General features: G+C 42.1%; 1 protein-coding gene across 6 annotated transcripts in view; it reads right to left on the bottom strand.

The window, feature by feature from the left end:
• Positions 1-6608: 6608 nt before the first annotated feature.
• The window catches only part of AFF1 (AF4/FMR2 family member 1), a 197225-nt gene continuing 191084 nt past the window's right edge, over positions 6609-12749 (bottom strand). For 5 of the 6 annotated variants that reach the window (XM_027544975.1, XM_027544974.1, XM_027544976.1 and 2 more), the window contains one exon: positions 10044-11928. In XM_027544975.1, the coding sequence (XP_027400776.1) occupies positions 11807-11928 (122 nt within the window). In that variant the 3' untranslated portion in view covers positions 10044-11806. Of the gene's footprint in view, positions 11929-12749 lie in introns of all 6 variants that reach the window. The other variant, XM_027544973.1, reaches the window with a different exon arrangement.

Below are 12749 nucleotides of genomic sequence, written 5' to 3'. Positions count from 1 at the left end.
TGATTTATGTGAAGAGTATTAAGTCTTCCCAGAAAAACTATCATAAAGTAGGGTTGTGTGTATGCTTGCCTGTCTAGTTCTACAATTTTAAAGACGATTTTATAAACTTGTGATCAAGTGTGTAGAACCCCACTTTATCCGCCCCCACCCTGATGATGATCTTGAAGGACAGTGGTCTTTTAACTCATGTTTAATAGGGAAATGTTTGATTATTAATATTTTTACTATGTAGACTTTAGGATACCATTTATTTCAACCCCTTTTTTTGTTACAGATGAGGAAATAAATATAGTACATGACATTCAGGTAACTTGACAAGACAGATCGTGATAGTGGTTTTGCGTAGACACTGATGAAAGTGAGCGGAGTCCAGCTGGGGCCCAAGATACTCAAAGCCCTCAAAGTCTTCAGTTTCTGAGTTAAAGGTTTATCTGCTCCCTTTACTGTGAAACTTGGAGGACCCAAGGGGAATTCATGCTGCTGCCTGTTATAGCTATTTTAAATTTGCTGGTACTTTAACCTTTACAGGTTACTTTACATTGTTCATGACTTTAAAAGTTTTATGCTAATTTCTTTAAGGGTTTATCACATCAAAGTTTACTTTTATTTTTTATTTACTCTAATTTTTTTAAATTTGGCTGTACCACTTAAATTAAGAACCAGAGATCTTAGTTCCCTGGCCGTGAAAGGGCAGAGTCCTGACCATTGGAGTACCAGTCCCTATTTCTCTTTATTAAGAAGAAAACCTGTCAATCTCAACAGTCACTGGAAGTATACTGCTGTCTTGACTAGTTCTGGTAAATGGTGAAAACCCACAGGACAACACGTATAACATCAGACAGGGTCCCTCCTGTCGTGCTCCTTAAGTTTCTATGATGGCAAGATTCTCAGGACTTCCTGCTTTGTAAAACCTAATTCCTGCTCACAATCCAGTTTTCCTTATTGTCTGTAGCAAAATTCAAAAATAATTAAATGTTAACAGTGTTAGGATACTGGTTGTGGATGACATTTTAAAAGCTTATAAAAGTCATTTCCTTCAGTTCCTTCTAAGCAAAGTTCTAACTTCAGTCAAGATCCATATCATAACCTGAGTTTCATCTATTACTAGCTGTTTGACCATGGACAGATGAGCCTAAATCTTATCATCTGTAAAGCACGATAATGAAATGACTAATTTGAAAGGTTTTTAAAAATATACACCACGGGGCTTCTCTGCTGGACTAGTGGTAAAGAATCCACCTTCCAACCCAGGGGATACGGGTTTGATCCCTGATCCTGGAATATCCCAGAGCAGCTCTGCCTGTGCACCACAGCTACTGAGCCCACATGCTCCAGAGCCTGTAACGAGAGAAGCCACTGTAATGAGAAGCCTGCTCATTGCAACTAGTGAGAAGCCCCCTCTCGCTGTGTAACTAGAGAAAGCCCGGGGTCAGCAACAAAGAACCCAACACAGCCAAAAAACAAAAACGACTACGGAAAGTACACGGCACACAAGGTTTAACACACGTTCTGACCATGTTTCACTGTCCAGGTCTGTTGTGCAAAGGGGATGGGAAGGTATCATGGATGTAGTGAATGAAGGGAAAAAAGGCAAGGTGGCTCTGCTTTGCTGTGGGGAATTCAGGACCAATACACAGGCATAAGAGGGCTGTTGTCCTCTGCCTAACAGATAAGCTGGCTTATGCCATGCTGTCCAGCTTGAAATAATCTGATCAGTGTAGCCACAGTGGTTGGCTTTAAAATAGCATCTAGGTTAGCGAGTGCCACTGAGGGCCAGGACAATAGATGTTTGAATGGAAAAATACTTGATTTGAAGTTACCTGTCACCCACATGAAGAAGCGACATGTGGTTCAGAAGCTGGGCACTCTGACGTACGCTTTATGCCAACGTGCATTCTGAATGGGTGGGAGAAAAGTCTCACAGGGATGAAAGATTAGTCTTCCCTGGTCTTTCACCTTTATTTAAAATCAAAAGAGTGACTCCCCTGGTGGCCCAGTGGCTAAGATGCCACACTTCCATTGCAGTAAGACACAGGCTCAATCCCTGGTCCAGGAAGATCCCACATGCTGAGGAGCAACTAAGCCCGTGGGCCACCTCTGCAACTTCTGAAGCCTGCTCACCTCGAGCCAATGTTTGAGAAGCCCACGTACAACTAGAGAGTATAAGCCACCACAGTGAGAAGCCCACGTACAACTAGAGAGTATATCCCACTCGCCACAACTAGGCAAAGTTGTTGTTCTGTGCAACAAAGAAGACCCAGTGAAGGAAGGAAATAGGACTAGTCAAGTAAGGCACAGGAGTGACATATCACAGTGAAATTTTAGACTAGATCCATGTGGGCCACAGAGAAACCTATGGTGAAACTCATCCTGTACCTCCAGTGGGCTTCAAAACTTCACCAGTATTTTACAGCTTCCAGTTCCGTCCAGGATGAATGGCATTTGCTTGGACCAAAAAGATGAATGGAGCTTCAAACCCTAAGGACCCATGTCAGTGATGTGAATGGAGTCTCACTCACTCAGGCATTGGCCCTGGCCTTCAGTGTTAGAAACGATGGGAAATGCTGTTAAGCGGCCCGTGATGTCTCCCGAGGTACAGGCAACAGAACAGATTTGGGAAGAGTCATGTAATCAAAAACCTAGTCCAAGTTTCTTAATTTACAAATGATTAATTTACAAATGAGAAGGAAAAGATAATCTCACAGAAATGAGCTAAATATAGGACTACACACTCCACAGAATCAAATGCCACTGGCCAAATGAGTTTGTGGCAAAATGGTTAATTTCAGATGTCAGAGAATGCAAATTGAGGTAGTAAAGACTTTTACTTTGCAATCGAAGTGGGCAAGAATGTAAGCTCATCCACATTGGTATAAGAGTTTTTGGGGTAAGTGGTTTGGTAACAAATTCTTTAATTCGTCTTTTGACCCAGACATTCCCCCTTCCAGAAATTTATCCTGTAGTAACACTTGTAAGGGCTTCCCTGGTGGCTCAGATGATAAAGCATCTGCCTGCGATGCAGGAGACTCGGGTTCGATCCCTGGGTCGGGAAGATCCCCTGGAGAAGGGAATGGCTACCCACTCCAGCATTCTTGCTTGGCGAATTCCATGGACAGAGGAGCCTGGTGGGTTACCGTCCATGGGATCACAAAGAGTCACGAGTGAATGACGAACACACCGAGGTGACGTGTGTGCATAAAGGGATAATGTTTAAGTAAATGGTTTATCTTTACTTGCACAATATTTTACAGCCAAAATGGTTAACATAGACGACATAAAGTGGGGAAAAGTCTGAATATAGTTCATCTAAATTTGTGTTTAAAAATGTTTTAAGTGCCCAAAGGTCCTGGAAGGAGATGCATCAGACTTGATGGTGGTTTACTCTGGGGAGGAAGGGATGAAGTTGATTTGCTTTTAGACGTTTTTTCCTCTGTGGTTCTGTGTCATCTGACTATTTGCAAATCAGTTTGAAAACAATCTTTTAAAAACTTACAAAATGGGGCTTCCTTGGTGGCTCAGTGGTAAAGAATCTGCCGGCCAATGCAGGGAACACAGATTCGATCCCTGGTCTGGAAGACCCCACGTGCGGGAAGGAACGTAAGCCTGTGCACCGCAACTACTGAGCCTGTTCCCTAGCGCCCAGCTACTGCAGCCTTCGTGCCTGGAGCCTGTGCTCGGCAACGAGAAGCCACTGCAGTGAGAAGCCTGCGTACACAGCCAGAGAGTAGCCCCCGGTCGCCACAACTACAGAAAAGCCCTCACACAGCAACAAAAACCCAGCGCAGCCAAAAATAAATGTAAAAATTCCAAAAATGATACTTATAGATATGTAGGCTTCGGAGAGCTGCAAAACCACTCCACCCAGTCACTTATTCCCTTGAGATGCTTCTAAGTACTCAGTTGTGACCTTGTGTACCAAGTCCTACCTGCAGGAGGAGGACTCTCTTCAGAGGCTACAGAACAAAGATGAGAAAGCAGGGAGTTGAATAGTTAACTAAAGACCTTTTCCTAAAGCCCATGCAACTGAGTACAATTGGTCTTCCAACAGCAGTGTGCAGATACGTAGAAATGTATGAGTGGCGGGGCTGGGGCACAGGTGATAATTTACAGGAATATTTAGCAGTGGAGAGATACAAATCCATAATTGTTTCTGTCTCCTAGAGATGTTGGGGCTGGGCCCCAGTAGTAGAGAAGGGTGATATAAAGCACTTATCTGAAGCAGGCACATGGTCTTTTCAAGCTATAATAGAACTGTGTTTACAAAGTATTCAAGGCCCACCCTCTAGTCTGTCCAAAGGGCACAGGTCTTTATTATCAGAGCCTAGATGTCTTGCTAGAGTTTTGGCTTTCAGCTGAGCATGGACTGAGGAGAAACCACAAACACTGAAAGAAGCCTAAGACAAAACACGCTAGATGGGTACAGTTATCTAATCACAGCCAGAACAGCAGATAAACCTCTGATTATATTTGGGTAAAGACCTGCAGGCCTTCAGAGCTGTTTAAAATGGATTGAAGAGTTTTGACCACCACTTAGGGGTCCTAATTTAAAGCGGCCTGGACTGTGACAGTTCACATTTCCGACAATCATGGCAAATAGTGAACAAATACTCATTTAAATAACTGAGGCTCCAAAAGTGCCTAAATACGTATGAAAAGACCAAAGGACACACAGAGGGGTTTGTGTCTTACCTTCGAGTTGCTGCCGGTGATCAGGAGTAGTAAATTTGTCTTCCAGTGTCTGGCAAACTGTCCTTACATACCTTGAGATACCAAAAGCAGAAACTGCAAAGACGTTGGTATCAGTTGGCCTACTTAAGACGCAAGACTTTGTTTAAAAATGCTATAAAAACCGCAGAGCAAAAGATAATTTGGAGAGAAGTATTAACAACATAGTAAGAGGTTAACATCCTGAATATATATAATAAATCAAAAGGAAAAAGATGAATATCCTGGAGGAATAATTTGTTCCTTTTTTTGTTTTTTAAACTGCTCAGCATCCTCTTCCTTCATTAATGAAACCCTTCCTAGTGGTGAACTCATTCCATATGACTTAAATGAAAACTTATCCGTATCTATCCAGCTAGGCTCTTGAACTGGGTCTAGAGTATCGGTAACCCCGTAATCTCTGCACTACAAATGGCAACTTCATTTGTAACGAAAAACGATGTAAATGAAGGTATCAGATTTCCCACCGATCAAACTGGGTCACTTTTTCCTTTTCATGTTTTCCAAACATAATGGCCGTGGTTAGTAAAGGATCAGATTATCAATGTATGATAAAAGCTCTAAGTGAAGCATGGTTGGCACAGGGAAAAGCCCATATTTGTGAGTTTTGACGACTGTATCCTCACCACAGACTTGAAGTTAGCAACACTAACAGGAGGACACGTAGGGAAAAAAGAATTCAAGATGTACGACGTTGCATTCGGAAATGCACGCTGATGTTTTTAGGGGTGAAATATACATGCACCTATTTTACATAAAATATGGGGAAATACTGTTGAATCTGCCCAACTAGCTTGCTTAAGGAATGGCTGTGGAAGCATCCTTTATACTAACTCCAAGTTAGAGATAATCTCAGTGTTTAGCAGGGTAGTTGGTATTACATAAACTGGCTACGAACATACAATGAACAACTACGGAAAATTCGTAAGAGACGAGCTATGACATGGCAAGGCTTTGTGAAAATTCAGACCCATGTTTTAAGGCCTAGTTCTAGCTCTTGTCTGAGCTTCTCTTAATCAGGGCTACATCACCCCCTTTTCCCCCACTTGTCACTGCACACTTACCACCGTCATTGCTGGCTGTCAACTCTACTGTAAGCTTGCCAAGGGTAGGTAGGTCCCTGTTTTTTTCACGAGGACTGATAAAAGTAGAGGTCAGCCTAACATAAGGAAGAACAAAATATCAAAGTAGGAGAGGTGGGTAGTAAGGTCTTTATCGGTGTTCAGTCACAGACTGAAAGGTCACCTGTGGGAATACTGTGGTACAGAGAAGGGAAGGAGGACATTTAAAAAAGCCACCAGTCTGAGTGTTTAAGGCAGAAGCACTAGACTAAGCACTCAGTACACCATCTAACGTGCTCCTACCTTACTAAGTAGATACCAAATCGGTTCACGTTGATGAGAAAAGCCCAGACAGGTTAACTAACTTGCCCGTGGTCACACAGCAGACCAGAGAGCCAGGAGCTGAATTAGCAGTCATATTTCAGCATGTAGAGTAGTATTCCTTTTGGAGTGGCAAAGGGAAGGGACACCAGATCGCCTTAAGAGTCTTTCCAATATCAACATTCTACAAATAGGTCCACCCACACCCTGCAAACTACACAGGCCAATCTGGTCACTTGCACCTGGCAGCTGATGTTAGGTGCCGGTGCTCTCAGGCTCGTTTGTGAAGGAGATCTGTGTGTATGGGCAAGTTACTCCACATGAGACTCTCCTGGGCTGTGAGTGGCAACTACCTACAGCAAGTTTAGGAATTCCTTTACAATTACAGGCAAAGTGAAAGTATGCATTCCACGCCAATGATTTCTCTAAATTTTTATTATTTTTTTTTTTTTTTACAGCTCGATCCTCTAATGAAAAGTAAAGAATCTGAAGACGAACAAGTCAATTACACGTTTTTTTAAACAGCAATGAATCCTCATTACAGAGAACAGCAAACAAAAGATCTGTGGCACATTATCTTTGGAAAGATCTTTTGCAAATTTTTCTTCTAAAAAAAAAAAAAAACCTATAATTCTCACAGATCACGTATGTCTCTTTCAAAGGACTATACAAGGCAGCTAAATTTTATTCACAAAAGCCCCAGGTCGCAGTTCCATTGCTGAAGTAGATAAAACACACAGAGTCCTCCTTTTCTCTGTGTTGCACAACTTCCCACGGGGCATGTCACTGCTTCCCTATCTACGTACAGAATCACTGTGTGGACTAGATAGCTGGCACCTTATTACACAATAATTAAAGAAAAGTTCATATTATTTTAGAGATAGACCAGCGATCTTCATTGATCGACTGGACGATTTATTCTTTTTTACACAATTTTAATAATACCAAGATTTGACTTTCCTCTAAAGTTACAAGAAAGCAAAAAATATATAATATAATATATAATGGTAATAAATTAAAAAAAAAAAAAGGCAACCCTGCTCAGGTATCATCCAAAACATGATCACATTCAGAAGAAACACACACACAATTTGGGACACACGTGTATACACACACACACCAACACGAACAGTGTACACTTGATATCTGAGGAGGGGGTGTGCCGTCTTAACAATACATGTCAATGGCCTGAACAAAAGGCGGATCCTGCCTTCTGTCATTAAACAAAAGTTAATTAACAGAAGGTAATACTGCCTGTATTAAGCATCGCTTCAACATCTACTTTTGAGCAAAGCAAGTTACCTTGCTTAGGTCAGCCACTGCATGGTCTGACCAGCACAGCGTGGCCACCCTCAGTGGTCTTACTCCCTTGAGCTTTCAGGCCGACAGAGTAATAATATCTTGGCTCCAGGGGGCTCTAAGTTTCCTGCCTGTCCTCTTGGGCAGAGAAATACAGGCAACTTCTCAACCCATCACAGTACCTGTTGCTATCCAGCACACCACGGAACAGAATATAATGTCTTTCCCTGGGACAGTGGGAAATTTACAGCCACCCTAAGAGACGTGGTAGACGGTGCTTGTCAACTCCTCATAAATAAGAACTAATGAACATGGCCAGTGGTCACAATTCATTCCCAGATTTTCGGTGACTGACACAGGGGATTGAGTAGTTGAAGTTCATATGGTAAAAATACCACTTGTCACGTTTGTTGGAAAATCCCCTATACCACTCTGCCACTCCACCTCCTCCCACCAACAAAATGACAAAAGAAAACTATAGGGGGGAAAAAAATCCACAAATTCTAAGTAGAACCGAAAACAAAAGAGGCAACTCACCAGAGAAAGAGAAAAAGGGACCAAGTACCGCTCTCGCCCTGACGCCCGCCCCCACCACAATGAACATATCTACGCTTGTGTTTCTGAAAGGCAGCCAAATATTCCAGCAACATTTAAATACTGCTGATCGGCAGTAAAGAGTGTAATAGATGGAGCGACAACGTTTTTCACAGATTTTGTGTAGTGTCTGGGAAAATAAATCCTTGAGCAAAAAGTAGACTCTGGTGGGAGGTAAGGAATCAGAGCCTAACTTGATTCATTTACATAAAAGATGCACAAATACACCTCCAACTTTATGAGAACAGAAGAGAAAAAGGTACAAGTGCCACCTGATGTCTCTTAAAGCTATGGCAAAATGAATATAGCATTTTCCCAAAATTCGGTTCGGTCAACAAAGGCACAATAAATATATCCAATTCAGCCAGCCTCTTACTCTCTGTATGCACGTCCACACACACATTTCCTTTCATATATTGGCGATAAAGAGTTCTGTTCATTTTGGAGGGCACAATGGTTTTTTTTTTTTTTTTTTTGCTTCTAAAAATTATTGAACAGGGATCACAAAATAGTAAGGTCTTCATCCTACTGAAATTAATATTTGAGGTACCAATTAAGGCAAGTTTTTAGCCAGAAGGGTAGTTTCTTAGCTTCTAAACATCCCAAGATTTGGAATTAAAGGACACAGAATGAGGAAGATAAATGTGGTCCAGTGTGTCTTGGGGAAATAGCTAAACATTTTGGTCAAAACAGACTGTAAAATAAAGGTCCTTTTGTTAAAGATGCTTTTTCCATTCAGTATTGAGGTTAAATCGCAGCATCAGATAAGTCATCCTGCAGTAGCTCTATGCCTGATACCACGCCAGGTGGACCCTCCCATCGTCTACCATAGATGGCACATGGCCAGCGTTTTCACATTCTTAACCCAGTGTAATCTGGTAAATTTCAGGGAAATGTCTTTCATTGTTTATCAGGGCCCTCAGTCTGGCTAAAACCTTAAATTCAGTGATTCACATTTTAATTATCTCCAGGAAGGACAGAAACATTGAACGTTTTATAAGTAAAACAGTGTTCTTCCATTTCCTAGTAAAGACTGACAGCCACACACACACACACACACATATGAAACTGTAGTGCCAAAGGCAAAATTTTTACACTCCATTTTCCACGCAAGATGTTTTGCATTTGCCTCACTGTGAAGTGTGTACTATTATGGTTGTTATGAGAACTTCACATATTCAAAGGCTTAATTTTATAATCTAGTCCCTTCAATTATCTACTGCAGTACAAATTTTGCCTTTGGGAAATTAAGCATGCATTGAAAAAGTGCATATGACTTAAAAATCCTTTAGGTTTCTATATACAACTGTAACAGTGAAAAGACATTATGAACATTAAGGATTTATCAGCCATTACCCTTTTACATACTCTATTTTAAAAGTTGCCATTAAGAATTCTTCTGGGTACAATGCATGTTGCAGTTAAGAATCAGAAATACTCCATGATCAAAATAGTACAAACTGATCTCTGCAAGGGACAAATAAAATCTTCATATAAAGGTCAGGGTGGAAAAGACACACACAGAATAAGGCCGCTGAAAAAGCAATCGCCTCTTCTAGAAATGGCTGGGAAATTGATTGGAAATGTCTTCAGTTCAGGGGCACTCGGCTCCTGATGAGACACACACTCAGAGTGGTCTGCGTAGAGCAGAGCCTGTCTTTAGGAACACACCCTTCTATACTGACAGGTGGCTTGTCCTGGGGAGTGATGAGGTGAAGGGGCCGGGAATGACCAAGGGAGTAAGACGGGAAAGAAGGTGTTTAGTAACCACAGAAGCCTGATTCTGGTGTCTCGTCTCCTACACAGAAGAGATGGACACTCAGTGACGCAAGCACACAACCTTCCAGGCAATTACTGTTAATGTAACAGGCTGCTTTTTAAATGAGTAGTTCAAAAAGGACAATGGCTCTGCCTTAGAGCAGCAATAGATGACGTGGGTCCATCAGGATCATGCATCAGTTATTACTGCTGCTATAATTCTCTCGCTCTAACCTAAGCTGGCCATAACCGAAGAACAGGCTGGATAATAAATGACATGGAAGGAACAGCTTCACACAAACAATTTATATTGCGAAAAATAAGCATCACTCCCGTCCTCTGTACATCCCTTTTACATAGTTATCAAATGACCAAGAAAGTTCTTACATTCATCGTATGGACTTCAGACCTCTTCATTATAAATAAAGATGGCACGCCTTTCTTCACTAATAAATAAACATGGCAAGGTCCAACACGCTTGCAAGGAAACAACACGCAGGGGAGTGGAATGGGATGAAGGAAGGAAGAAAAACCAATTGTAGCGGTAACACTCCTCAATTGTAATACATGTGCAAATTCTACTTCTAAAAGGGATAAAAAGAATTAGCTTCTAAAAATACTACATTCATAATAATGCTTCCAATAACAACCCTCAAAGTTTCAATGAAAAAAAATCTGTGCTTATGGATATGTGGGAATTTCTGGGGTTTCGTATTTTTGTTGTTCTTTTTTTCCCCCACTTTTAGGTCATTCAAAATAAACGTGGCTTAATGTATAGAATCTGACAAAAACAACTTGCAGGAAGGCCACAGATCCTCTTCAATCTAATCAAATCCAGTTGACAGTGTGCACTCTGGAGTGAAGGCATGCGGTGACTTTATTATTATTATTTTTTTTTAAGTCTAATTAACTACCCCAAATCTCCACAGCCTCTCAGGGAGTTAATTTCGCCTAGACAAAGACAATCAAGGGCTCTCAAAGTCTAGTTTTGCTATAAATATAAAGTAATTCGTAGCAGAAAAATATAGCCTTTCTAAGAAGTAGATTTCCTTTTTCTTTGTTCGCTGACAAAACTCTGAGTTGGTTAGACAACGTAAGTGTCCGCATAACTAGGCCACAGAGCAGCACCTCAAAGTCCAGCTCTACTTCACAAAAATTAAGAAGCATTTCAACCCTCTGGTCACGGGTAAGTGCTGGTTCCCTTCTTCCCCAAAGGAGAAAATGCAGAATACAGTCAATGTGACTGCCTTTCGCTGAAGCAGGGGGTGGGAACGGCGGCACCAGGCCCTCCGCGGCACGCGGCACGTGGAGATGCGGGGGGCGATGGAGGCGGAGATGCGGGCAGAGATGCAGATGCTGTAGCTCCCTCAGGGCCGCCTTCCAGCACAGGAGCAGACAACTCGGAGCCGGGCTGCACCCGCAGTGTCCAGGCAACGGGGGGTGCTTCCGACTTTGTATATTAGGACAATACCTGGTATCATCAGAGCCACTGTTCACTGGCAGAAAGGAGGTATAGCGGAGTCCTCCACAACTCATGTTTTATAGATGACCATTAGAATTTATTAAACAAATACTCCCCCCACAACTTAAAAAAACAAATTACCCACAAAACCCTATACCACAACTCACTCGTTTAAAAAAAAAAAATTTCCTTCTGGGAATGAACTAATGTGGCTACTGAGATGATGTGAATTTGATTTCAGAGTTGAAACTGCTTCTCCTCATTTCATTCGCATCCTGCTGGTTAAAAAAAATATGGAAATGTTTCTAGACCAAGAATACGCCCACTCAGGCTACACTGCACTTCCATCCTTTGGTTAGGAAAGGCAAGAGCATCTCTCAGGCCAGCCTCCTTCCTCTCTGCTTCTGCAAAACCATCCTGTCCAACCAACGATTCCACAGTCCTCGAGTTTCAGTGAGCAAACGTCCTGGCCGTCTCGTGGTGCTTCTCTTGAGCTTGGTGTTCTAAGGAGACAAATGTCTGGACTGTTTTGAGGCTTCCAATGTGCAAAATAGTGCCCAAGGCATCGAATCCACCTGGGCCTCCGTTAAGGTGTCTTGGTTACTTGCTTTAGCCGCTGGAAACCCTGTCTTGTATAATGCACCAGATCCATCAAACTGCTGTTGAGGGCCAGCGCGCACACACTTGTGCTGAGCTGAGCAAAGAATTCTGCGAACAAAGCAAACCCAAAACCACGTAAACACACTCGCACAGGCAAAAATAAAAACATACAAAGTCAAAGAAGTCAGGGTTCCAGAAACGTGATCCCCACAGTACTCTGTACTTCCTCTAGCACAGCAAAACAATTTTAAAATCACAATCTACTGGAATGGTTTGCTAATTCTCCACATCTCTGCAGTAGGAACTACGTTTGTTGCAGCACTGACTCTATAATGCCTGGCACACCATACTTTTGGGATCAGTGGATGCATGAATGAAAACAAACGAAAATATCCAATATGTTTAAAAAAAAAAAAAAAAAAAAAGCCTCATTAGTTTGCTAAGAAAGAAAATGAAGTTTCAAGAGGCTGTGAGGAAATTCAATGGCCACAGCCAGCTGGCTGACTGCTTCTCTACAGCCAGGCAAGAGTAAGTCCAGGCTTTCATCTGGCATTTACAGATATGCTTTTACTTAATGGTCACAGCCACCAAACAGTTCCTCTGATAGGATGATCGATCATCTCCTAAACCTTGGATTTCTCCAAGGGCCTTCTTCTTAAACAAGACTCAAGACTGTTCACTAAGCCGTAGTTTCCTATATCGTTGCTAACCATCTTTCCTAACATACACTGGAAACAAACAATAAACTCAGTATTGCAGGTGACGCCACTTCCCACGTCAAACTCGCTGTTCCTGCCGAGAGCTGATGCCTTTCCTTCTGCACTCGCTTTGCCCTTTTGCTAGCACTTCAGGTCAGGGGGAAATAATGACACCAAATGCTTCCCTCGTAGCTCAGCTGGTAAAGAATCTGCCTGCAGTACAGGAGCCCC

Source organism: Bos indicus x Bos taurus, chromosome 6, assembly GCF_003369695.1.
Source record: "Bos indicus x Bos taurus breed Angus x Brahman F1 hybrid chromosome 6, Bos_hybrid_MaternalHap_v2.0, whole genome shotgun sequence".
In the NCBI taxonomy this organism is placed as follows: Eukaryota; Metazoa; Chordata; class Mammalia; order Artiodactyla; family Bovidae; genus Bos; species Bos indicus x Bos taurus.
This window is presented reverse-complemented; position numbering and strand designations above follow the sequence as displayed.